The following is a 24,874-nucleotide window of genomic DNA, read 5'->3' as shown; positions in this document are numbered from 1 at the left end:
TCAAAGCAGAGAAGCAAGAAAAAGCATGGAATCTCCAAGGCACAGGGAAAGATGACACCTGCCTAGAGACAGTGGGAAGTAAAGTCATTCCATGAGGTGGGTTCTGGACAGCCACTCTGTCCTGGAGGCTCCTCCTCAAAAGGCCTGCATATGCGTGACCTAAGCTGTCCACCTCTGGCACGTGGCATCTTACAATAGATGGGGAAACTGGCATGATAACATTAGATTTGCATTTTCTTATGAACTCTGGGTCTGAGCTTGGAGTGAAAACCTCAGTCACAATGAAAGCCCTTGCTTGGAGAAGTGTTATCTCCCCCAAATGTTATATTCACTCCACATCTCCCATGCAAATCATCTGAACTGCATATGCCTACCCCCTCCGAAGGGGGCGGTCAATAATTAAGAACGAATTATTAGGACTTAGCGCTGTGCTAAGAGTTTTTCATGCACTTAATTTTCCTCCCAGCACTGCGACCATCTGCACTGGAACGGTGGGGAACTGAGGCACAGAGTTGTTAAGCAATGTGTCTGGGGTCACAGAGTTCACGGCCAGGGGTCAGCCCAGGAGGCTGGCTCTGTAGCCCACACAGTTACCTAAACCCTGACCTCTGGGGAGAGCACCTGGCAGCAACAAGGCTGGCTCATCAGGACACGCACGGAGACCAGACACCACTTCCCCAGGTCCCCGAGGACGGCCGGGGCACCACAAGATTCACATCCACGGCCTCCTGTCCTTCTCTGCTCAACCTTTTTGAACTCCCTTCAGCATGACTTTCCTGCTTCTGCTGGTGCCAACCTCGGGGAAAAGTAGCAATGAGACAAAAGGAGGGGATGTAAGGCTGTTTTTCAGGTGATTCACTCGCTGAACAATTTGTTCAGCAATTTGGCTTTTGTGCAAAGTGTGTAACCTAAGAGGGTTTTATTGAAGGAGATTAAATTACATGGTGGCAGTCCATGACATCACCTTTCAAAATACTCCTTCATTTGGAAACCCCCCAGATACTCAATAATGGGAAGCACATTGACTCAGTTATGGCACATCATGGGGTAGAAGGCCCAGCCACCTTTGTAACGGACGTCGTCGGTGTAGAAGTACAGGGAGGGCTTGGTGCAGCTTCCTAACTGTAGCAGGTTACAGGTGTGCTGATAACCTGAGTCCCTGGTGCCGAGGACAGCCTGCCAGGGCCAGCGACAGTCACGCGGGCCTGGGAGCATCTTGCTGACCTTGGAGGGCTCCTCAGCTATTATTTTCTGAGGATACATGAGGTAAAAAAATATTAATTTTTTACTTGTCCTCTGTGGAGGTTTTTCCTGCCATTTTTCAGTACAATTGATTTCACGTAAGCAGAGTGTTGAGTTTCTGAAGGGCAGGATATGCTTCTGTTTCATCTCGTGCCTCATTCACTAAGGTACATGTCAGAAAATGGGTAAAGGCTGTGGACTGGCTGAAGACAGACACACTCGACATGGAATTAAAACTATGAATTCAGGCACGATGATCTAGTAAAGTTGTTAAATGCAGGCAGATTTAACTGTCATTAACCTGTGTAAGATTTCTCTGCCCCTCAAAATTCTCCACATATATCGATAACACTTTTATTAAGGTAACTTCTGCCCTCCCATCCTGAAGCTTAACAAGTGATAAAATAATCTTACCTGTCGCGGGTTCTTGCCCCTGCTCGGGTTTAGCTTCAGGTGGCTTCTCTGTGGGGTGGCCAGCATCTGGGTGGGGCAGGGTACCAGCTGGCCCCCAGTCGGTGGGTACTCGTCCATCCCCAATGGTCAGCTTGCCCAGAGAGTCCTGGCATAAGGACAACTACAAGTCACTGTCAGTGGCTTTCAGGGTTTCTGTGTCCTAAGACATCATATACAGAGAACTGGTTTGGGAAAATTCAAAGGGCCCTGGACTAGGGGCCACAAGATCCAGATTCTGGGTTTAAGGTCCAACAGAAATGTTATGGTCTTGTCGCTCTTCCTAAACCTCAGTTTTTTCAACTTTAAGATGTGGGTGATTAGGAAAATGCAAATCAAAACCACAATGAGATACTACCTCACACCCATTAGGATGGCTACAATCAAGAATACAGAAATAACAAGTGTTGGTGAGAATGTGAAGAAATTAGAACCTCGTGCACTGTTGGTAGGAATGTAAAATGGTGTAGCCATTTCCATACTATGGAAAACAGTATGGAGATTCCTCAAAAAAATAAAAACAGAACTACCACATGATCCAGTAATCCCACTCCTGGGTGTATACCCAAAAGAATTGAAAGCAGGGTCTCAAAGAGATAGGTGTACACCCGTGTTCATAGCAGTGTTATTCACAATAGCTAAAGTGTGGAAGCAACCCAAGTGTCCGTCGATAGATGAATGGATATGCAAAATGTGTTATATACATACAATGGAATATTATTCAGCCTTATAAAGGAAGGAAATTCTGACATATGCTATAACGTGGATAAGCTTTGAGGACATTATGCTAAGCGACATAAACCAGTCACAAAAAAACCACAAATGTATGATTCCACTTATATGAGGTACACAGAGTAGTCAAAATCATAGAGACAGAAAATAGAATGGTGATTCCCAGGGGCTGGTGGGAGGGGGAAACGGGGAGTTGTTGTTTAATGGGTACAGAGTCTCCATTTTGCAAGATAAAAAGAGTTCTGGAGATGGATGGTGGTGATGGTTATATAACCTTATAAATATACTAATATCATGGAACTCTACACTTTAATGGTTAAGATGGTAAATTTTATACTATGTGTATTTTACCACAATAAAAAAAATTAGAAAAAAGATGGGGATGATAAGACTTGCTTAAATAAAGGATAATAAGTTTTAAATAAAGGATAATTAAATGAGATAACAGCTACAATACGCAGCATACAAAAGGCTATACAGACCCACAGACATGGAAAACAAACTCATGGTTACCAAAGGGGAAAGTGGGGAGGGGAGGGATAAATTAGAGGAGTTTGGGATTAACATATACACACTACTATATATAAAATAGATAACCAACAAGGACCTACTGTATAGCACAGGGAACTACACTCAATATTTTGTAATAAACTATAAGGGAAAAGAATCTGAAAAAAAAATAGGTATATATGGATATATAACTGAATCACTTTACTGTACACCTGAAACTAACACAACGTTGTAAATCAACTATACTTCAATAAAAATCAATAAATTAATTTAAAAAATAAGAAAATGAAGAAAAAAACCCACGAAAGGCTATACAGAGGTAAGGCATTATTGTTATAATGTTGCATCAAGATATCCAAGACCAGGGACTTCCCTGGCGGTCCAGTGGTAAACAATCCACCTTCCAATGCAGGGGATGTGGGTTCAATCCCTAGTCGGGAAACTAAGATCCCACATGCCCCAGGGCAGCTAAGCCTGTGTGCCACTACTACTGAGCCCATGCGCTTCTCAACTAGAGGGCCTGCCTGCCGCAAACAATAGAGCCCACGTGCTCTGGAGCCCACGTGCCACAACTTGAGAGAAGCCCACATGCTACAACGAACAGCCCGCATGCCACAACAAAAGATCTTGCGTGTCGTAACTAAGACCCGACACAGCCAAAAAAAAAAAAAAAAAAAACCACACAGGATGCCCAGTTAAATCTGAATAATAATAATAAAAAAAAGATATCCAAGACCAAAATCAGCTCCTCATTTTGGGAGTTAGGGAGAGGACTAAGCTGAATAAATAAAATTAACATTTCAAAATTGCACTTTAGCCAAGTGTCAATTACTTCATCTTCCTTTCTTCTATCTAATACCTACCGTAAAAAAAAAGTTTTTAAATAGACTTGCTAAAAAATTAAATCGGATTTATTATAAATTTACCCTCTGAGTGACGGAGTCATAAAGTGGCCCAAAGGTGGCAGCAGAGGAAAGAGGTGAAACAGATGGAGTTATCTTTTAGCTACTTTTGTAAAAAAAAGAAAAATCATTTAGTAAAATATCAATTATCTGCTGAGGGAAATCTACACAGTGTTTAACTCAGTGAATTTTCTGTTTACTAATAAGGCATAAATGTAATATAAAACCACTGGAAGAGCCGGGAACTCGATAGAGGTAGTGACTGTACAGCACTGAATGCAGCAGGTGCTACTGAACTGGACATTTTATTTTTTTACTTTTTAATAAATTTATTTATTTATTTATTTATTTATTTATTTATTTATTTATTTATTTATTTATTATTTTTGGCTGTGTTGGGTCTTTGTTGCTGCGCACAGGCTTTCTCTAGCTGTGGCGAGCAGGGGCTACTCTTCGTTACGGTGCGTGGGCTTCTCTTGTTGCCAAGCACAGGCTCTAGAGCACACGGGCTTCAGTAGATGCGGCGCGTGGGCTCAGTAGTTGTGGCTCGCGGGCTCTAGAGCGCAGGCTCAGTAGTTGTGCTGCACGGGCTTAGTTGCTCTGCGGCATGTGGGATCTTCCTGAAGCAGGGATTGAACCCGTGTCCCCCGCATTGGCAGGCGGATTCTTAACCACTGCACCACCAGGGAAGCCCTGAACTGGACACTTTAAAATGTTTAATTTTATGTTATGTGAATTTCATCTCAATTTTAAAAAGTATTCAATAAAAACAGTGGAAGACAATCCATTTGCCAAAAGAGAAAATTTTGGTTTTTTTAAGCTTCTAATATTTGAGGGTAAATACCTTATGGCAATGTAGTCTATTTTCTTTTGCGTATATAAATAAAATAAAATTTGGGAACTAAAAATTTTGTGAGAAAAATTGAACTTCTTTTGTACAAAAGTTTTAAATGCTGCTCAAAGTTCTTACCGGGGATACTAATTCACAAGTACAAGAGCTCTTATTTTAATAGAAATAAATTATTATGAATAAAACCCCTGATTTGGCTTCATACAGTTATTCAAACCTTGTGATACTTTTAAAAAGAAGGGGTTTACCCATTAGCTGAACATTACATTTTAAACACATGTGCTGGGACTTCCCCGGTGGCGCAGTGGTTAAGACTCCATGCTCCCAGTGCAGGGGGACCGGGTTCGATCCCTGGGGTCAGGGAGCTAGATCCCATAATGCATGCCACAACTAAGAGTTCAAAAGCCACAACTAAAGAGCCCGATTGCCACAACTAAGGAGCCTGCCTGCCGCAACTAAGACCTGGCACAACCAAATGAATGAATGAATGAATGAATAAATAAATAAATAAATATTTTAAAAAATGACTGAACCTATGACCAAAAAGCTTTGTTAAAAAAATAATAATAATAAAAAAATAAATAAAACGTGCTAGTTAGAGGTAATAGTTTTTTAGGAGGAGGAAAAGATGTGAGTTTCTACTTTTTATACAAGGTAAAAAAACCAACAAAAACCCTTCTGCCTAGAATAGCTTTTATGACTTTATATTTTCTGGCTCTCTTGTATGTTTATACAAACCACTTGAACACACATCTTTATAAATATAGGAATAAAAACTGCACTTCAGAGATACTGTGTTTCTTACAAATTAAAGGTTTGTGACAACCCTGCATCGAGCAAGTATCTTGGTGCCATTTTTCCAACAGCATCTGCTCATTTCTGTCATATTTGTCTCTGTCACATTTTGGTAATTCTTACAATATTTCAAATTTTTTCATTAGTATTATATTTGTTATGGTGATCTGTGATCAGTGATCTTTGATGAAACTATTGCAAAAAGATTATGACTCACCGAAGGCTCAGATGGTTAGCATTTTTTAGCAATAAAGTATTTTAAAGTTATTACATGTACATTATTTTTAAAGACATAATGCTATTGCACAATTAACAGACTACAGTATACTGTAAACATAACTTTCATATGCACTGAGAAGCCAAAAAATTCATGTGACTTACTTTATTGCCATATTCACTTTATTGCAGTGGTCTGGAACTGAACCTGCATTATCTCCGAGGCATACCTGTATAGCCTTATAAGTCATCTCAGATTCTTTGCTCAGAATGAAGTTATTTATGTTGAGGAGACTGTACACAATGTTTGTTTCTCTTACTCTCTCCTTGCTAAAGTGGAGGTATGTTAAAATTTTTTTAAAAAGGTACCATTTAATAATTCTGGGCCATTCTAACATACTGGTATCCAAGTAGAAACATAAATAATATTAACGTGCATTTAATGTGGTACATTATATGTTTCTAAGTGAACACATGCCCCTATTTCATGTGATACTCACAACAAGGGTACGAGTAGCTATAACTATACATCATCACTGTAGAAAGTCTGAAAAAATAGGGATCAATCAGAACATTGACAGCCAGACGTAATCACCATTAACCTATATTTGATGGTCACCCCGACTCTGGGAGATGATCAGGGCAGACAGCACCATCCCTATTTTACAGTCCAGACAACTGTGGTTCAGGAAGATTCAATAACTTGCCCAAGTGACCACCAATTAGTCAGTGGAGAAGCCGGTACCAGACCCAGGGGTTTCCTTCACTGGCCTAGCACTGCCCTTCCATCATCAGCCACAGGCCCTGTGTACAGGTAAGAGAGCGATGATATCTTTTGGCCGAATGATCTCACGACTCAGTACCTAGGCACCTCCCCCCACCAACCTGGTGATGCAGTATTACCAGGCTCCCAAGCAGTTTGTGTATTGAAATGAATGGCTCTATTGAAAGATAATTCTCCAATCATTATCCTTTCTTTCAGACAGATTAACGTATGCTTTACAGCATGCTCCATGCTCATTCATATAATACTCACTAGATCCCAAGTAACTAAGAGAAATCAGTTACCTTCTCCACAGGTCCTCCTGGCTGATGACCAGTCACAGCCACTTTGACGGAAGCGGCCTGGACTTTCAAGTCCGGACCACATGGGTCACTGGCTCCATCGGTCAGGTTTGCTGTTTCTGAGCTCCTGGGCCTGGCCTCAGCCTCGGGCCTCTTGTGGTGTGGGCTGACCCTGGCCACTGGTTTGTGCCTGGACCCCAGGTTGTCATTCTTCTGCTGGAGGGAACTGGGGCTATCTGTGCTCGCCAGACTCTGGGTGCCTGATCCGGCTTTGCACTCCAACTTGGGTGAACTCCTCGATCCTGACGGTTCCTTCCTCCCCAGGCCGCCAGGGCTACCCTCGGGGGCCTCTGAAGGGACCAGCGGGTTGGCTGCACGTAAAAGGGTGTCCCCCACGCCTCCTGGGACACTCTCCTGTAAGTCCAGCGAGCTGCCAAGGAGAGGCACCGAGGAGGCCTTGCTGACCAGGGTTTTCTGGGGATGTTCCTCTTGGTTGATACCCGTGACCTTGGAAGAGGCCGCTGAGACGCATGTAGAGTCATCCTCTGTCAGAGACCTGCTGGGACCTGAGAGGGTCCCTGGGAGGGAAATGCAGTCCCCTTCGCCATCAAACTCTTCCTCGTCGCTGGCGTCGTCATCGTAGCAGCCCACCCTCCTCTGGCGGAGGAGAGGGTTTCGGAGGACCTGTGGGCTCCCGGGAAGACTGGCTTGCCTGGCAATTGTCACCTGCTTGTGGAAGAGCCCAGAGGCCCGCTGACTTCCTAGAGACACAAGGCTGTTGGCCCTGGCTTTTCCTGGTTCCTTGTGAGCTGGTGGGGTTGGGGAAACAAAAGTTGAATGAAACATCTTCCCATCTGGCGTGGTCTTTTAATCTAACCCCCCTCATTATACACACGAGCATTTCCATGTTCACGAATGCCAGATACACACCTTCTGGCTACTGGACACCAGGCTGAAATGATACGCTTTCTGGGGATCTGCACAGAGCACAGAGCTGGCTTCCCTCTCTCCTTTTCCTACTGGTCTCCCTTTTTGTTTTTTTACTTTTTAAAAATATCTTAACCTCTGGATTGTTTAACTTAAACATGTGTGCTGCCTAGAGACAGAAATGTATTAACTTGTCAACATCCGTGATGTCTAACACATTACTGGGTTCGACCTAAATGCTGCTGCCAAATATTCCTCTGTGGGAGGATGCCTGGGGACCAACGGGTCCTGCACACCTGGGCCTTCTTATCACCTGAGGTCCTTCCTTCATCTGCAAAAGTTGGGGGTGGGGCTTGATTAACGGGCACAGTGAAGCCTGAGATTACACATGATTTATAAACTCCAACCTGGGAAGGGAAGGAAAGCGTGGGCTGCTCTGCAAACTCTTCGCTTCTCGTTAAATGTAGTGAAAAATTACACGTGCTTCCGCCTTGAAACTTTTCTATCAGAGACCAGAGGAAGCACATCAACTGCTCCAAATGAGCTAGATGGGTTCTCATCTGCCTCGCCTGAGACCAGGGATTTTCTTATGCAAACATTAGAAAAGAGCAAAAGGAAACCACACCGGCAGAAATGAGAAGTCAGTATGGTTCACATCAGATCATTATTTCTGATTATACTGAGAAAATAATCAATGAGGTTTTTTTCTAAAAATCCCTATTTGATAATGTCTAAGTTCTGAATCTTTCACTCACTGCCCTCTTCAAAAGAATTAAGGTAGGGCCTAGTGAGGGAAGGAGTTTGGCTAGGATTGCCCTAAAACATAAGGCCATCAGGTTGCCAGCCTCGATTCGATGCCATAAATTCCAAGACTACACTGTGTAAATACCATCCAAAGGGGGGCGGTTCAGCATCCTTCAGCACTCCGGGTACAGAACGTCAGCCCAGCCCATCTACCACAGAACTGGGGGGCCAGTCACTGAGAGTGGGCTGCATTTTCCGAGAGCAAACTCTGAATTTAGCCAGGGTAGAAAGGTGGCTTCTTCTCAACCAGAGGTGTGATTTCCAGTTCTCTTTTCGTATCCCAGCACCGTGACATATAAACCAACACATCGTGGAATCGGGAAAGTCATGGCTTACGGGAGGCGCCAGGCAGCTCCGCGGAGCTGCTGCAGCCACTTCCAGGGGGATCCTCATCCTCGGAGCCGGCCACCACGAAGTCAGACAGCGGGCCTGGGACATCGTGAGCAAAGTACTGGGAGAGTTCAGATTCAGAGATCAGGGAGTCCTGTTGAAGAAGGCAGTGCGGGATGAGGAATTTGCACCAGAAGCAGATTATTTTAAACAGTAGTTGCATCCTATCTTCCCGAAAACACTTTGTTCTAATCCGCGGTCACTCAAAACAGCTCTGATGGTAAACACCTACTTCCATTTACTTTAGGACGGCTAAATTAAACAATGCATTAAAAGGCAATGGCTGCCAGACAATGTTTTTAAGAAATATTTTTTTGGCTGTGATCAGAAAAGCCACAGCAGCAAAACATCAACCATCCCAGGAAAAACACTGGAGGAAGAGGTAGGAAGTAGAATGGAATTCCAAGCCACTGGTTCAGCCTATTGATGAAACAACAAAACAGGAGAGTTTGACTCCTGTTCTCTGATCCACTGGGATTTGGGAACGGCCACCTGAGAAAGATTCCACACTCTCCTTAAAGTTGCAGGTACCCTCCCGCAAACTGACCAGGGTCCCCCTTTATTATGAAGCAGCTATTTTTCAAAGTGTAGCTTAGTTCTTTTATTTTGTTGTTCTGTTCTTTTCCTGGATGAATATTTAATAAAAGAAACACACATTTGTATACTTGTTCTCAAATGAACATTGTTGCCATTTCCTGTGTAAAGTGGCCAAAATGTCTCATGGACAGACATATGGGCTGGGGTCTGCAGTTTGACTTATGGGCTTCAGGAATTGGTTCGTGGGCCAGCTGAGCGAGGCAGCAGTGTGTCTTGACTCACCTTTTTTGCAAGAGAAGGACTCTTCAAGGGGGTACCTGTTGGGGAAGAAATTCACCATATTGTCACTGAAGCTCAAATCCTTACAAACAGGCTCACTTCCTTAACTGGAAAAGAAGGAGCCAAGCATATTAAACAAAACCTCCTTCGCTTGACTGGCACAGAGGGGCCATGTGCGTGGGTATGGACGTGCATGCAGTCTACCTAGGTACCTGATCCCCATCCTGTCCCACCTCCCAAAATTCTGCTCATGCTTCAAGCCCTCAGCTGCTGCTAACTCCATGATGATCCCAGTTGGAAGAAACTTCTTCTGAATTTCAAAAATGTTTTATACTACCCATATACCAATTTCCATATGCACAATATAATTTAATTACAAGTGGATGCATCTCATCGCCTTCCTCGACTATTTACGTATCAGTGATCTGGCCCTGCAGGGCTTAGCACTAGGATCTAGGAAGTGCTCAGTGATATTTGATAAATGGATTGAAGGATGAATGAACAAAGGAACACCACCCAAAAAACTCATGGAAGAATGAGGGAGAGGGCTGAATATCTATTTTAGTTTTTAGTTGAAGGACAAAAAGACTCAGCATTGAGACTTTAAATTATATTCCATGAGCAAAAAGATCTTGGGCTTGAGGATCATGGCTTAATAAAATCTTTTATAACTGACTGAGTGGATATGTTGGGATTATGAGAGGACAGCCTTCAGGCAGGTCAGGAGAACGAGTTAGCTGAATAAAGAGCCCATTATGGCTATGCCTACTTTCAATAGATTAATTATGGATGTAAATAATTAGGGTATTTCATGGTTGCCAAAAAACTGTATGCCTTCCTTTGCCTCTGACAACCAGTAACTCATGCCTCAGTTTCCTCCCGACATCAATCTTAATATCAGTAATATCTTGAGTTCAGACATGTCTGCAGAGCCCCTTTAGGTTTCCACTCTACAGGAAACATTACTTTTCAAACTTGATGCAAAGTTTCATATTTTAAATTCATATAAAATTCTTACTACCTCAATCCTTCTCTGGTTGAACTTTCCACCTAAGAAGGGGGAAATCATGATTTTTTGCAGCCTCTGTTACCCTTGAGTTGAAACTTTTAATTCATATAAAGAAATCCCAGGTTTTTGGATGGATTGTATCCTGCGTCTACCAAAACAGCTGGTATTTTGGTAGCACTTCATTTCCACCTAGAACATTTCAAATGAATTGTACATAAACACCTGAAATGCTGTTAACTCATTTTTGCAAATTATCTTAAAGCAGTATAAGAAGCATGCATCGGTGGAACTTTAATACAGCATATTAAATAACTGCAGAAATCAAAAGCAGCAGCGGCAGCAAAGAGAAAGCATGGAATCTCTCTGACAGCTACTTCTGCCAAATGTGATAATTACCAAGACTCCAATAATACTGGGCAGGGGAGTGCCCCTGGGGGGAACTCAATGAGAAACTCTTCTGAATGTTGAATGAAGATGTGCAATTACAGTACCTAAGCCAGGAGAGGAATTGGCCTCTTTGCTCTCCTGATAAGTGCTGCGTGCTATCACTTCATCCATTTCCTGCTCGGAAACCTGATTGTCAGCAGAAAGCACAAATTAGACGATTTTATTTATTTATTTTTCCCCAATAAAAGTAGCTAGGACCAGAGTCAGAGGCCGGAGTGCAGATAAAGAGGAAAACTGCAGGGCCAAAGACTATGACCACCCCCTGAAGCAATAAATCAGGGCATGTAAGGTAGTATGGCTGGGTTAACGATTGCTTCAAACAATGTGTTCAAAACAAGAACTTCAAAGGGTTCCCAAGTTCACGAAGCAAAGCATTCAGCTCTAGTTACCAACAACATGGCTGATATGTGCCTCTCTCTAGAACACTCACTTCTAATTCTTTTTTCCTAAACTTTATTTAAACAATTTCAAACTTAGGTGAAACTTTCAAGAGTAGCACAAGAATAGTATACTCTTCACCTAGACTCGCTATTTTTTAACATTCTGCCACATTTATACTCATGCTGCATCGTTACACACACACACACACACACACAGCTATAACTTTTTACTAAACCATTTGGGAGTTAGTTACGGACATCGTGACCCTTCACCTGTAAATAATTTAGCAAGTATCTCCTAAACTCAAGGACCTTCTCTTAAATAACCCTGGTACTATTATCATGTTCAGGAAATTTAACGTTGATACAAACGACCGTCTAATATACCTTTAACATTCCTAATACTATCCTTCAGAAATGCTCAGAGACACTCAGAGTGTGTCTTTAGGCTGGAAATAATTCACCGAAAGTTTGACGCCAGGCTGGGACGAGATAAGGATTTTCCTCGAGCATGTAAATCAGCGCTCCGCTTCTTTGATCAATGTCTTGCGAGGGGAAAAATGTCAACTGAGTTAAACAGTGTGCACAGTGATGTGACCGATTTACATTCTGGTGCAAGCTCCTTATCTGTGGTGGACCTTTAGTGGCCTGTCACCCATCAACTTCCTTGCCTAGCAACGCTTTAGAGAAAAAAATGTTTTTGGTGGTGGTGGGAGGGCGCAGTGGGGCTAGGGCGGGGGTCAGGCAACCCAGGGTCCTGGTCTCACGTCTATTCAGCAACCTTTAACCCCAAACAGTTCTGAGCCTTTGTCTTTCCTGGTGTTGACAATGTGAAAGAAACCAGGCCAATCCAAACCCTCAGTTAGCAGTTGTCTGATAGTTTCTTCCTGCTTAGATTTACATTATGCATTTGGGGGCAGGAAAACTACCAAACTACAAAAACTTTTCCCTTCTCAGTGCATCACAGAGGCACTCAGGGTCAGTGGGCTTCATGTCTGGGGATAACTTTGACCCCTTGTTTAAGGTGAGTTCACCAGATCTCTCCACAGGATTTGTTGCTGTTGTCGTCGTCATTAATGAGTAATCCGGCAGGAGACAATCTGAAACTCCGTCTGTATCCTGCTTCCCAATATATCCACCCAATGCTTTCAGCATCATTGATTATTCTCGCTGAATCAATAATTGCGATGAAGTTTTCAAAACGGTGATTTGATACCTATCTTTTCCTTCTATATTTATTGGTATCATGGTAAACTCATGGATTTCCCCACCCCCCATCAGTTGTTATCCGTAACTGTAATGATTCGTAGGAAGATTTTTTAAAAGCCTGATATATGCTGAACTATGAGATATTTTAAAAGACAACTATGCAACTTGTACAGTTTCTTTTTTAAAGAATATTTTAAATGTAGAATGGTCATTTTGTGTACTAAAATAACATTTAGCATAAATAATATTTGGATAAGCTTGCAATCTGCCTTAAGAAGTAAATAAATATTTCTGTACAGGATTCAGCATGACACTTTAACCTAACAGATACATCATTATCACATCATAGCTTTTGTGTAACACTCTCCAGTAGTCGTCACAGGAAATAAAATATGTACACACACATGCACACAGGCACATCTCCCCGCCGCCGACATACCTTCATAAAGCAAAGAGTAATTTTGTATAATTGAGCCATTAAACAGTGGTTGCAAATTTTTCTTGATATTAGACTTTCAATATTTGCAATTATTTTTCTGAGTGGGAAAAAAATGGCTGGGGTTTGAAACAAGTGAAAGATTTCCTGGATAACTCTAATCATGCTGAAAGCCGCAAGACCAATTAATAATGAGCCTCTGTTACTTTCTTCTACTTCACGTAAGCTAGAAGCTGCCACCCGAGCAGGTCTAGATCTTAGCTTGTCTAGACCTGGAGGGTTTGAATATCCCAATCGGGCAGCCACTGCTCCAGTCATTATGAGAAACAGAAGAAAAGAAAATCCTTGTGGTATTTCTCTTGGAACAACATGAAAACTGAGGAAGCACATACATTTAGTATCAAAATGTACTACTGGCATAAAATGTTGGGATAAGTGGTACAAAAATACATTCAACGTAAAATGGAATCTTGACCAAAAGGAAAATATAGTATGATGTTACAACTAAGAACACCATGTTTACCTAGGAGGAAACATGAAATCCAGTCAAACAAATACTGAAATTTGGTTTCACTGGACACATCTCCAGCACCATCCTGACGACCATATTACTGCGGCTAGAAACATGAGTCAACCCATGCGTTCCACGGGGTCACAGACCACCAGTCCGCCAGGATTGTTATGCTTTGCACTGGAATGCCATTTTGATGTTTGATTGTACTGGCGGATTAGGCAGATGCTTTGGGCTGACATTAGGCAGACCTCCGAACAAATCATGACCTGTGTTAGGTTGGAATGGATTTTGAAGTCGGGCATGCCTGGAAGCCAACGACTGCAGACCACGGAGAACTTAATTTTCTATGTTGCTGAGGGATGTGCTGGGTCAGCCACAGCTTGTTGGGCTGCTTCCTAAGGTGAGAGGAGTGGCCACCTGGGTAGTGGAATCCAAGGGGGGACCCCGGAGGGAGGAGCTGAGACTATGAGGCAAAGTGGTGTTAAAAGTGCCCCAGAGAGAGCCATGGGGACAGCAGGGGGACAAAGTAGAACAGATTCTAAGAGAAAGTCAGGACTACAGAACAGAAAGGAGAAAAATGGGGAGTGCCAAGTAGAAAAAATGGAAAAAGGTGGAGGAAGCAGGACTTGATTTTCTATTAATGATATTTATTCAAGCAGTTTTTAATGTAAGACATTTTAAAGAATGCTTGTAGACAAGAAAAAACGATCTGGGGGAGAGAAAGCAGTGGGGTTGAGTTTGAATCAGTCTGACGGCCATCGTTGTTCAAGCACTGTGGATGACATCACCTTCCCAAATCAAGGCCTGGAGTCATAGCTGGACAGCGCTTATTCGTACAGGGGAAACTGGACAACAAGTGAACACCACGGAGACAGTGAAAATGACCCCGTAAAGTTAATGCACTAAAGAAATCTCAGATGTGGCCCATGGGAGGACCTATCAGGTCTCCTGGCACAGAAGTCTTACTCTTAAAATGGCACAAGAGTCCATCCAGTACAGAAGCCTGGGACCATTTAGTATGTAATCAAATAATACTACAAATAATACAAAGGGGATGGCCACATGATGGGCATGGGAAGAGCTAATGTTCTTAATAAGCATTTTGAGTTGTTGAAAGGTCAAATTTTGTAAAATACAACCTGATTACCATGTTAGAGACAGGCTAATTTTAAAAGATTTTTACCTGGAGTGCTCAAAAACAACAAAATTTAGCACTCGAAGTGGGTTGAGTTGAACTTGCTAAAGTGTCCTGTGGTTAGCTTAAAAAATTAAAAGCAATCGCATAAGTAGAAGAGATACAACCAAGTAAATAGCAGAGGCCAACGATACGGGGGCTATGATTATCTGCAAGTTAGTATGGGCCAACTCTGTGATATTGATGCTGAAAGAAAATTAGTGGGCTCTTAAGCCTTAATTACACGAGTATTTTGCTCAGGTCAAGGATGGCCAGGACAGATCACCTAGTTTACTGCTCTCAGATTTTCTGGATGCACAAACCCAAAGAGGTTAAGTATCTCACCAGAAATCGAACAATCAGCTGGGGGTTACTCAGAACCCAGCACTCCTACCTTCCACAAATTTTAAATTCACCAATCATATTGTCAACATTTTCTAATAAAATTTTCTGAGTGTGGAGATGAAGAAGTCCAGATCAATGATTCATTTCCCATGTGTATCACTTACCTTGGTCACTGTGTGGCCACAGGCTGATTCCCATCCCCAGCTGGGTGAACTGTCTCATCAAAGAGTAGGCATAGGAACATGTGTGTCATTGCTACTGGACAAATAGCTGTCTTCCCATACTCAGGAGAGTATGAAATACTTCACCTTTGGATTAGGGTGCCGGCCGATGACCAGGCGAACGGGTCCTGGGGGGCATTTGCTCAAGATGGCGTGGACTTTGCTCAAAGCAGCATGGCGGACGTTGACTGAGTTCACTTCCAGGATTTGATCTCCGCGGCTAGGGAGGCAACATGATCAACTCTCTGCGGTAACAGTTAGCTTTTTACAAGATTTCCTTCTGGGAGAGGTTTAGAATATGAAATATTTTCTGAATACTTTAACAAAGCAAATGACATCCTTTCATCTTTGCATACGTATAAAAAAGCAACACAGTCATAAACACATTAGGTTTTAAACTGACAAAGACCATTACGCATATCTATCTGCATTTTCAGAAGTAGTAAAGTTAAATAAAATTGATAATAAGGACAACAATGAAGGCTACCATTTCTTGAACACATAGTATATGCCAGGCACTATACACAGAGATTTACATAACAATGCTTTGAATAGGTATTATTATTCCCATTACGTAGATAAAGCCACAGGCTCAGAGAGGTCACCCAGATGTCACACACTGTTGATCTCAGGTCTGTCTACCTTTTGATCATCAAGTGACAGTCCCTCGACCACCATCAGTTTCTTTTTCCCTACCATCTTGAAATGATTATTGTAATATAATTTAAGAAGGAAATATCTGAAGCTCAAAGGTTACCCAAGAATTTGTAAAAACGTTTCAAATTTGAACAAATGAGAAATTGGGGACAAGATGCCCATTTTGACTTGAAATTATAGGGAGAGAACTCAGTACGAGAGAACAAAGACTCTTTATGTGGGGTTTGAAGAATGTTCATTTGGCAGGCTCCAGACATATGGAACCATTCAAGAAAGAAACATCATCTTGGGATGTCATTAGAGGATTTTTTTTCCTTGGGTTCTAAAAGTATATTTTCTTTAATGTACTTTGGATGATTTGCTAAATTTTTTTGGTATGGAAATTCACTCTGATGATTAACTAAAAACATAATATAATCTATTAACAGCGCCCCAAAATGGCAACCTCAAGGAATGTCATTTTGACAATTCCTCAACTGCTCAAGGACTTAGAAACTTCGAGGGGAGAAAGATGATACTGTCTGCACAGAGTGCTTCGTGCAATACGTGTACATTCTTGTGAAGTTTAGGTGGGCACAGACCCATTGCAATTACTATATAATAGAATACCTAAACCTCTCTTGTATAAACAGAATACCCAATCTACAACTCAACTAGCTGAACTGAGAAATCAGACATGTGGTGATTTCAGACAGTAAGCATCTAGACATCACCTCTTAAAATGGAACAAAACAACAGGAAAGGTTCAGGAGATTGTACTTAATAATAAAGGCCTCCTGTTCAAGGGCATGATTTCAGGACTCTCTTGTATCCAGTGATTCTGAACCGTTTTGAGAAGTTCCCAGTATCTCATATGAATTTTACATAAATGAATATAAAAGTGAAAGAAAATATTTGGATAATCATAGATATCTATATAGAGTTGTATTGTGTCAGGTTTCTGAGACTGAACTTCTGAGTCCAAATAGAACAAAATTGGTAGGGAAAGCCAAGATCCAGAGTTCTTGAATTCAACCAAATTTCATTTATATTATCTTTTCATCTTTGGAGATGTTTTTGATTGTAATCCTGGCTATATGACTGCAAATAATACAAACATTTAGAATCCCACAGGGGAATGTAATAGGGCAGGTATCTTACATATGTATGTATTTGCATATTCACAAACACACCAGAACTCTAAACTTTCAGGTTTACAACCAACCTCAGATTGCTCTCCATCTTGGCCACTGATCCTGGGGCAAGGCTGTGAATGTAGATGCCCGGAGGGCTGTTTTCTAGGGCCAGGCAGCAGGCACCAATGCCTAATCCAACTCTGGGCTCTGTGGGAGGCATCATTGAAAGAAAACAAAATTAAAAACAACAACAAAAACTGAAAAGCAGTATTAAGTGATTTGAAACGGCATTAATGTATATGTTGACCAATAACCATTTATTTTTGGACCAGACTCAGAATACAAATTTTGCTTTTCTTTGTTAATAGGGCCATATTCTGTTAATGAGTCCACGGCAGAACCAGGGGCTAACTACGGACTGTGAATTACTCAACGGTCCATCCTCTTCTTAGTCTAAAGAGCCTCCTCGAAGCTGTTTTTGGAAATAGGCAGAGTCCAAGTAATATTTTCTATTCTGGATACACAACTTTAGGTTTTCTTTCGCCTCTCTTTTTAGCAACTAATCTCTTGGTTATTTAATTGCTCACCATATTTCTATAGCTGGTGGGGAGGAAAAGGAGACAAAGATTAAAAGTGATAACATTTGGTGTCACCCAGGACTTTCAGTTACTGGTGTTAACTGTATTCTTGACTATATTCTTCATTCTTTAAAATGTTTTATTAGCCCTAGAATTAAGCTAGTCAGTGATGTTTTTCACATGAGTCTCTGACACACCGTGATTCATCTGGAGAGAGCTTAAAAAATTGTGCTACTGGTAACTTCCCTTCACTTTAGTGAAATGACTAAAATCTCTACTTTTGATCCCATTGTCCATTTAGAGAATAACATATGTTGTTGGTAGCAGAGTGTTCCAAAGGAGCAATTCATAGAAAAAAATATAAAAAATTAACCTAAGAACAGATTACAAATTATTATTTGAGAGAATGTAACAAAAGTGAGGAAGAGCTGGTATCACCTTTGTTGAGGGTCACTTCCATGACAATTCTGTCCTTTGGCCCGGGGGCCTTTCGTCCCAGGGACGAAGAACTGCCTTCATCGGCACCCACCGCTGAGGTTCCCCCACTGGCGTTGAAGTTTGGGGAGCTGGATCTGCTCATGTGTGTGGGTGTGGAGCAGGGTGTGAGGCTCGGGCTCAGTAACTTGGTGCGTACTGTTAAGACAAATAATCCACTCCGGATTTGCTGAAGAAACAAGAAGAAAGAAGGGCTAAAACATTCAGGCTGTCCTTTTATCAAAGGGTGAAAAAAAAAAATCACCAAACCCAAACCAGAAGGAAATAAAGAAAAACAAAGAAGATAAAGGAGATCAATAAGAATGTCATTACCTTAAAGGTATGAATGGCTTCTTGAAACGTCAAGCCCTTGATTGGTATTCCATTTACATCTAGGATTTCATCCCCTAGTGACCAAATTTGAGAATTACATTAACATCAAGTTTTTGTTTACTGGAATCTGCTTGGTCAGTACTAGAATAAGATACCATATGGTCCCTGATTTACAACTCTATAAGATGAATTTTATTGTTCCAATCTATTTTCATTAGTTTAGCTCCAAGGAATGTCACAAAATGGGACAATAAATGACAATGCATATTCTTTTGCAGTAATTCTATATTTCCATCTTTAACTAAAACAACTGTGGGAAGCATCAAGATCTTATTCTCTAGCCACTGCCAAGTCTGATAATAGATGTTCTACATTTAGAGATCAAACTACAAAAACTGAATTCCTAGTCTTTTCTTATAGTCTTTGTTTTACAACTTAAACCCACTGGCAGTGAAGCACAAACACACGTAACATGTGAGAAGCCTTGCCTATATTTGCAGAAAGACATGGCATGTGAAAAATGGTTTAAATGATAGAGACAAAAAAACTCGTGAGATATTATTTAGGAGTGGCAGCCCCACGTCTACATCCAGCCCCGTAGTCTAGATGCCTGGTCTTACTGATGGTGTTCAAGGTTCTCAGTCATTAAGCTGGCTAGTTATTATACGCTTCTATCTAAGAGATTACTGTAGACTAACATCAAATTGCTTTCTCTCTCTCTCTCTTTCTCTCTTCTCTCTCAAACTATCCTGGACTCATCTTCAACTCCAAGAAGGCATAGGTCATTTTTCAAGTTGTTGATAGTGTCTGCTGGGAACATAAAAGAACTTGGACATCCTGTTGACTTAACAGAGCTAGTTTCCGGTTTTGTACTCTTGTGACATGGTCTGTTTTTGGGAATAGCAGTTCATCAAAAACACCACAAAGATGTGCAAGAGAGAAGAACAGATGAACCTTGCACAGCAGTATGGTACAGAAGAGGAACTCCCTTTACTTACAACAAAGTACAAAGCAGCCTAAGAACACACATTTTCTCCTCTCATGAACAGCCAATCCCAGGAGCACGTGGGGTATTCCATTAAAGGAACCCTGTATATGAGTTTAAAAAGGTAGCTGTACCCCACCCATTTGTTATGTGCCTTCTCTTTAACGCAATTACAGAAGTTGTAAAATAAGTGAAATAATCTGTTTAAAAATCACCTGGTATAACCAATTACTCAACTAGGCGAGGTTTTTGGTTTGTTTCCACCTGGGAAAAGGGTGGAAACATTAACATAATGGCTCATGCTCTTAAAAATCTTTGCAAGATTACTTAAAATACAGATCATCCAACAGGTTGAAAATCCATTCTGATGACTTCTATTTATTGTAAGTGAATACATATGAAAATACAGTATTTAGGAGAAGCAAGTGCTGTTAACCTCTCCTATCGATTTTTTTTCCCCTCCACTTTGTTCCATTCTACTGGCATTGCAGGATGAATTTCAATCAAGTGAACACATGGCACATCCATTATAAAAATGCTTGGCTAAAATTTTACATTGTTGTGAAACTAGACACAAACACCACCTGGGAGTTAACTCTTCCTCTGAGACAGAAATAAATATTCTGCCATCAAAATATTAAGCCTGGGCTTCCCTAGTGGCACAGTGGTTAAGAATCCGCCTGTCAATGCAGGGGACACGGGTTCAAGCCCTGGTCCGGGAAGATCCCGCATGCCGCGGAGCAACTAAGCCCGTGCGCCACAACTACTGAGCCTGCGCTCTAGAGCCTCTGAGCCACAACTACCGAGCCCATGTGCCACAACTACTGAAGCCCCGTGCCTAGAGCCCGTGCTCCACAACAAGAGAAGCCATCACAATGAGAAGCCCACACACCCCAACAAAGAGTAGCCCACGCTCGCCGCAACTAGAGAAAGCCCACGAGCAGCAACAAAGACCCAATGCAGCCAAAAATTAATTAATTAATTAAAAAAAATTAAGCCCGGTCACAGATTATCGTTAGCACACAGGCTTCTGGGATTGCTCTACCTACAAAAAAGGAGGCTCCAATTCACTCTTAATCAGTTTTAAGAAAATAAGCTGGTTAAACACAACAGCACCTATCTTTGGACCAATTGAACTGAACAGTCACAGCATTTTTGAAGGTAACTAGAAATAGTGTGATTCAATCATTCCATGCAGGAAGTATGGAAAAAGGAGGAGAAAAATCAGGATTCATGAACAAGTTCTGGGGATCTGAAGTACAGCATGGGGCCTATAGTTAACAAGACTGTTATATACTTGAAAATTGCTAAGAGAGTAGATATTAAATGTTCTCACCACACGAGCACACAAAAGGTCATTATGTGAGGTGACGGAGGTGCTCACTAACCTTGTCTGGCAATCATTTTGCAATATATGTGTGTCAAATCATGTTGTACACCTTCAAGACACACAGTTTATCAATTATATCTCAATAAAGCTGGGAGCAAAAAGTGCTTGTCTAGTATGTTTACATGTGTGCAAAATGGTAGGTGCTACGGAGCATGTAAAAGATGTTTCTGTACTCCAGCCCCGAAACAAGAATGCACTGCAAACTCTCAGGAATTTTCAAGGCAAGGAACACAATCAAAGACCCAGGGGACAAGACACATTTAAAGACCCAAATAAAAATATCAAGCCACTTCTCACATAATGTCTCATTTAATCCTCACAAGAACTCCTCAAGGTAGGTATTAATATCCCAAGTTTACAGCAGAGGAAAGTGAAGCTCAGGTTCTATCAATTGTCCAAGGTCATGATGTAGTAAGTGCTGGATTCAGCCCAGGTCTACCTGACTACCAAGCCCACAGACTTAGCTGCTGTGCCATTTGCTTCACATCTTGCACGGAGGCAGATTCTCCTGGGATCAAAGCTCACTGCACTGAGGACCACCAAGAGGCCTTCTCCTACCTTCTTTAAGTCTTCCGTCCTCTGCAGCTGATCCATTTGGGAAAATGGTCTTGACAAAAATCCCCATCTGTCCTCGAATGCAGTCTCGACCTCCAGCAATGCTAAAGCCAAGGCCCTACACGCAAAGGAGGTAGGGGTCCAGGTTGTCAGTGTGGTATTTAACTAAGGGCATCCTTTCCCACTGCAGTATTTCACTGAGGGCACCCTTCTCATTGTAGTATTTAACTGAGGTGTCCTTCCCAAACAGGCTCAGAGTTAAGCTAACTAGCTGTAAAGTCAAATTTGTGTTCCCTTCACCATTTCCCTCCTCAGATCCATTTGCATTGTGCTAGCTATGCATTACATTAAAGGGTGAAAGTTTTAAGTAAACATATGAAATTGCCTAGATTTGACAATCTTTGATCTCCAAAGATGTCAATTTCACATGGCTCAACTAATAGCTCATGAGAGTCATTTCACACTGCAGGTGCCATATTTGTTTTATTCTTTTGTTTTTGTATAATATCAAAATGGATATTTTGATATTTGTATAATATCAAATTATTTATACTATTCCTCTTATAATAATGGCAATGCCATGAAATTCATTCAAAAGGATAACTGGGATTAGTCTCTGAAGCTGCAGGGTCTGACTTTCTTTCAATAGTGGTAAAAGTTGGGGCATTTACCCCATCCTTGATTGTGCCCTAGCTGCCAGGCGGTGACTCCTGAAATCATAAGGGCAAATATGGTACGATGTCACTTGGAGGCCCACAGGAAAGGATGCCAGGGAATCCAATCAAATCCACCCAAAGACCACTTAATCTATTCTTCTTTATACATTTTACTTTTTATTTCATGTAAAAACAACACTAAAAAGTAACCATTTAAAACATATATGCTAACATTTACCTGGAGAGCAAAACAATGTACAGAAAGGAGCTCACCTTGCCTTTTTCTTTGTACAGCCCAATGATAGAGATGACCGATGGCCGAATGAGTCTCCAAGGAGATTCCACCTGAGTAGCGCTTAGCGAGCGAGTGGACTTCTTCACAATGTGGTATTCCTAGAAATCGGCACATGAGGTCAGAGGTAGTCTCACTCATCCTGCTGTGGACTCTGGCATAAAAATATACTCAGATTTGGAAAACCTCAGTTGTCTTTTGTGTTAGACAGCCATTGCCCTCTGGTCCATATCTGGTCCAGTGGCTTAAATAAAGTTTATCATAAAGAACATTGAAGGAACAGCCCCAACTGTCACTGACTGTCATGCTTTCTTCCCCCCACATAAAGAACTGCTTGGCAACCACCTGGGGCTGCTCTTTCCTTGACCCTACTCCACAGATCCTACTTCTCGCCTTCTGGATTGGAGTTAGGAACCGGAAACTGAGAGGCCTCGGAGATACAGAATGACCATCCTCTGCTCAGGTTCTCCCTTGGAAGTCACCCTCGCCCCACCCCAAGTTCACAATCATGGTTAGAAAGTATCTCACAATTTTAAGCTTAATTCACTCACTCAAAACTCAGCAAGCCCTTGTTTCTTATAAAGCCCAAACCGCAAACCCAGACAACTGTTATTTAGTATAAAAGATCCCGCTGAGAGACTGCAGCAGCTTTAGTTCTAATCCCTCACATTTGGAAAATAAAATACTTTCCCACAAGCCACACTTTCCCTTCCTGGCACACAGCAGCTCAAAATCTCGATCTCTTTTTCCTGTCCATCACCCACCATATCCATGTGTGTAAGCAGGGTGCACTATTTATAACAAGAGACTGAACGAATCTCTTGCTAAAGCATTGCGACAATCTAGCTCCTTGCTATTCTTTTTTTTTTTTTTTTAATTTATTTATTTTATTTATTTAATTTTGGCTGTGTTGGGTCTTCGTTACTGCATGCAGGCTATCTCTAGTTGTGGCGAGCAGGGGCTACTCTTCGTTGAGGTGCACAGGCTTCTCATTGCGGTGGCTTCTCTTGTTGAGGAGCATGGGCTCTAGGCACGCAGGCTTCAGTAGTTGTGGTATGTGGGTTCAGTAGTTGTGGCTCATGGTAGAAAATAGTTTATCCTTAATTAGCATATTCTACATTCAAAGTTAGAAATGAGATATCTGCTAATGATATTTTCGTATTCTTGGCAACTTAGAACAATTGTATTTTGCTGTTTTACAAAATTATCTGTCAGCCATGTTGGCCTCCCAGACTCTGATTCATTAAAAAAATGACATTGGCTTGGCCAGGTTACCACCCTTTTACCAAAACCATCATGGAAATAGCCAGACATAGCTCTCAAATACAGAGGTTCATGTGCAGACTCATAGGGGAACTCTTTCTCTGATCACCAACCTCCAGCAGCACCTCATTCCATCTCCCCTTTGGCAACCAGAGGCCAGCATGCTTCACTGTTCTCCTGAAGAGTTTCAGGGGTCCCACTACATTTTTAGACCTCCGTTGTCCAATATGGCAGCCACTAGCCACCCGTGGCTATCTATATTTAAATTAAGATGAATTAAAATAAAAAATCACTACTCAGTTTCACTAGCCACTTTTCATGTGCTTAAAAGACACATGTGGCTACCATATTGGGCAGTACAGACATAAAACATTTCCATCACTGCAGAAAGCTTTTTACTGGATAGCTCTATTCTAGACAATACTTTTTAGTGGAGGGAGAGAAGAAAGAAAGAAAGAAAAAGAAAGAAAGAGAAAGAAAGAAAGAAGGAAAGAAAGAAAGAAAGAAAGAAAGAAAGGAAAGAAAGGAAAGAAAGAGAGAGAAAGAAAGAAAGAAAGAGAAAGAAAGAAAGAAAAGAAAGGAGGGAGGGAGGAAGAAAGAAGGAAAGAAAAAAGAAAGAAAGAAAAGAAAAGAAAGGAGGGAGGGAGGGAGGAAGGAAGGAAGGTGAATCCTGGGAGGAAAAAAAAAAGGCAGAAAATAAGAGAAGACAAGGGAAAGAACAACTTGAAGAGGAAAAAAAAAAGTTTCTTCTTTAAAATCTTCACTAGCCTGTGCTTCCTGGTTCCTAGAAGCCTGGTTAGAAGCAATAGGTATTCCTGGGCTATAAATACGGTCAGGTTTCCTCAGCAGGTCAGTTAGGAAATCAGCACCTCAATGCTGGACATCCTTGGCCATGATGGCAGCAGATCCGCTCTCACCTTCCTCATTAACTAGAATCCTCTGATAACGCGGCTCTCCTACGACTTCTTGATCTCCCCCCTGCCTCTGTTGATCCAATTGGATCATTCTGCACAGGCCACAGACTTGTCTCCAGACACGGGTCTGGAGGAGTTCTAACCAGGCCCTATGCAAGTTTTTTGCTCTGCTTTTGCTCGGTGCCCCAATTCAAGTTGCCATTGGGGGGATTCAACACAAGACAGCCT

At 41.7% G+C, this 24,874-nt stretch overlaps 1 protein-coding gene across 7 annotated transcripts in view; it reads right to left on the bottom strand.

The window, feature by feature from the left end:
* PDZD2 (PDZ domain containing 2) overlaps positions 1 to 24,874 on the bottom strand; it is a 373,404-nt gene that overhangs the window by 21,138 nt on the left and 327,392 nt on the right. For all 7 annotated transcript variants that reach the window (XM_059916168.1, XM_059916167.1, XM_059916169.1 and 4 more), the window contains 11 exons: positions 22,451 to 22,570; positions 21,525 to 21,639; positions 18,592 to 18,665; positions 18,223 to 18,448; positions 17,296 to 17,413; positions 15,522 to 15,654; positions 11,200 to 11,281; positions 9,703 to 9,737; positions 8,830 to 8,977; positions 6,766 to 7,571; positions 1,657 to 1,801 (listed from right to left, as the gene is read on the bottom strand). In XM_059916168.1, coding sequence (XP_059772151.1) covers positions 1,657 to 1,801; positions 6,766 to 7,571; positions 8,830 to 8,977; positions 9,703 to 9,737; positions 11,200 to 11,281; positions 15,522 to 15,654; positions 17,296 to 17,413; positions 18,223 to 18,448; positions 18,592 to 18,665; positions 21,525 to 21,639; positions 22,451 to 22,570 — 2,002 coding nt within the window. The remainder of the gene's footprint in view (positions 1 to 1,656; positions 1,802 to 6,765; positions 7,572 to 8,829; positions 8,978 to 9,702; positions 9,738 to 11,199; positions 11,282 to 15,521; positions 15,655 to 17,295; positions 17,414 to 18,222; positions 18,449 to 18,591; positions 18,666 to 21,524; positions 21,640 to 22,450; positions 22,571 to 24,874) is intronic.

The sequence above is a fragment of the Balaenoptera ricei genome, chromosome 3, assembly GCF_028023285.1.
Source record: "Balaenoptera ricei isolate mBalRic1 chromosome 3, mBalRic1.hap2, whole genome shotgun sequence".
Classification (NCBI taxonomy): Eukaryota; Metazoa; Chordata; class Mammalia; order Artiodactyla; family Balaenopteridae; genus Balaenoptera; species Balaenoptera ricei.
The sequence above is the reverse complement of the archived record's forward strand: the minus strand, read 5'-3'. Positions and strand labels throughout refer to the sequence as shown.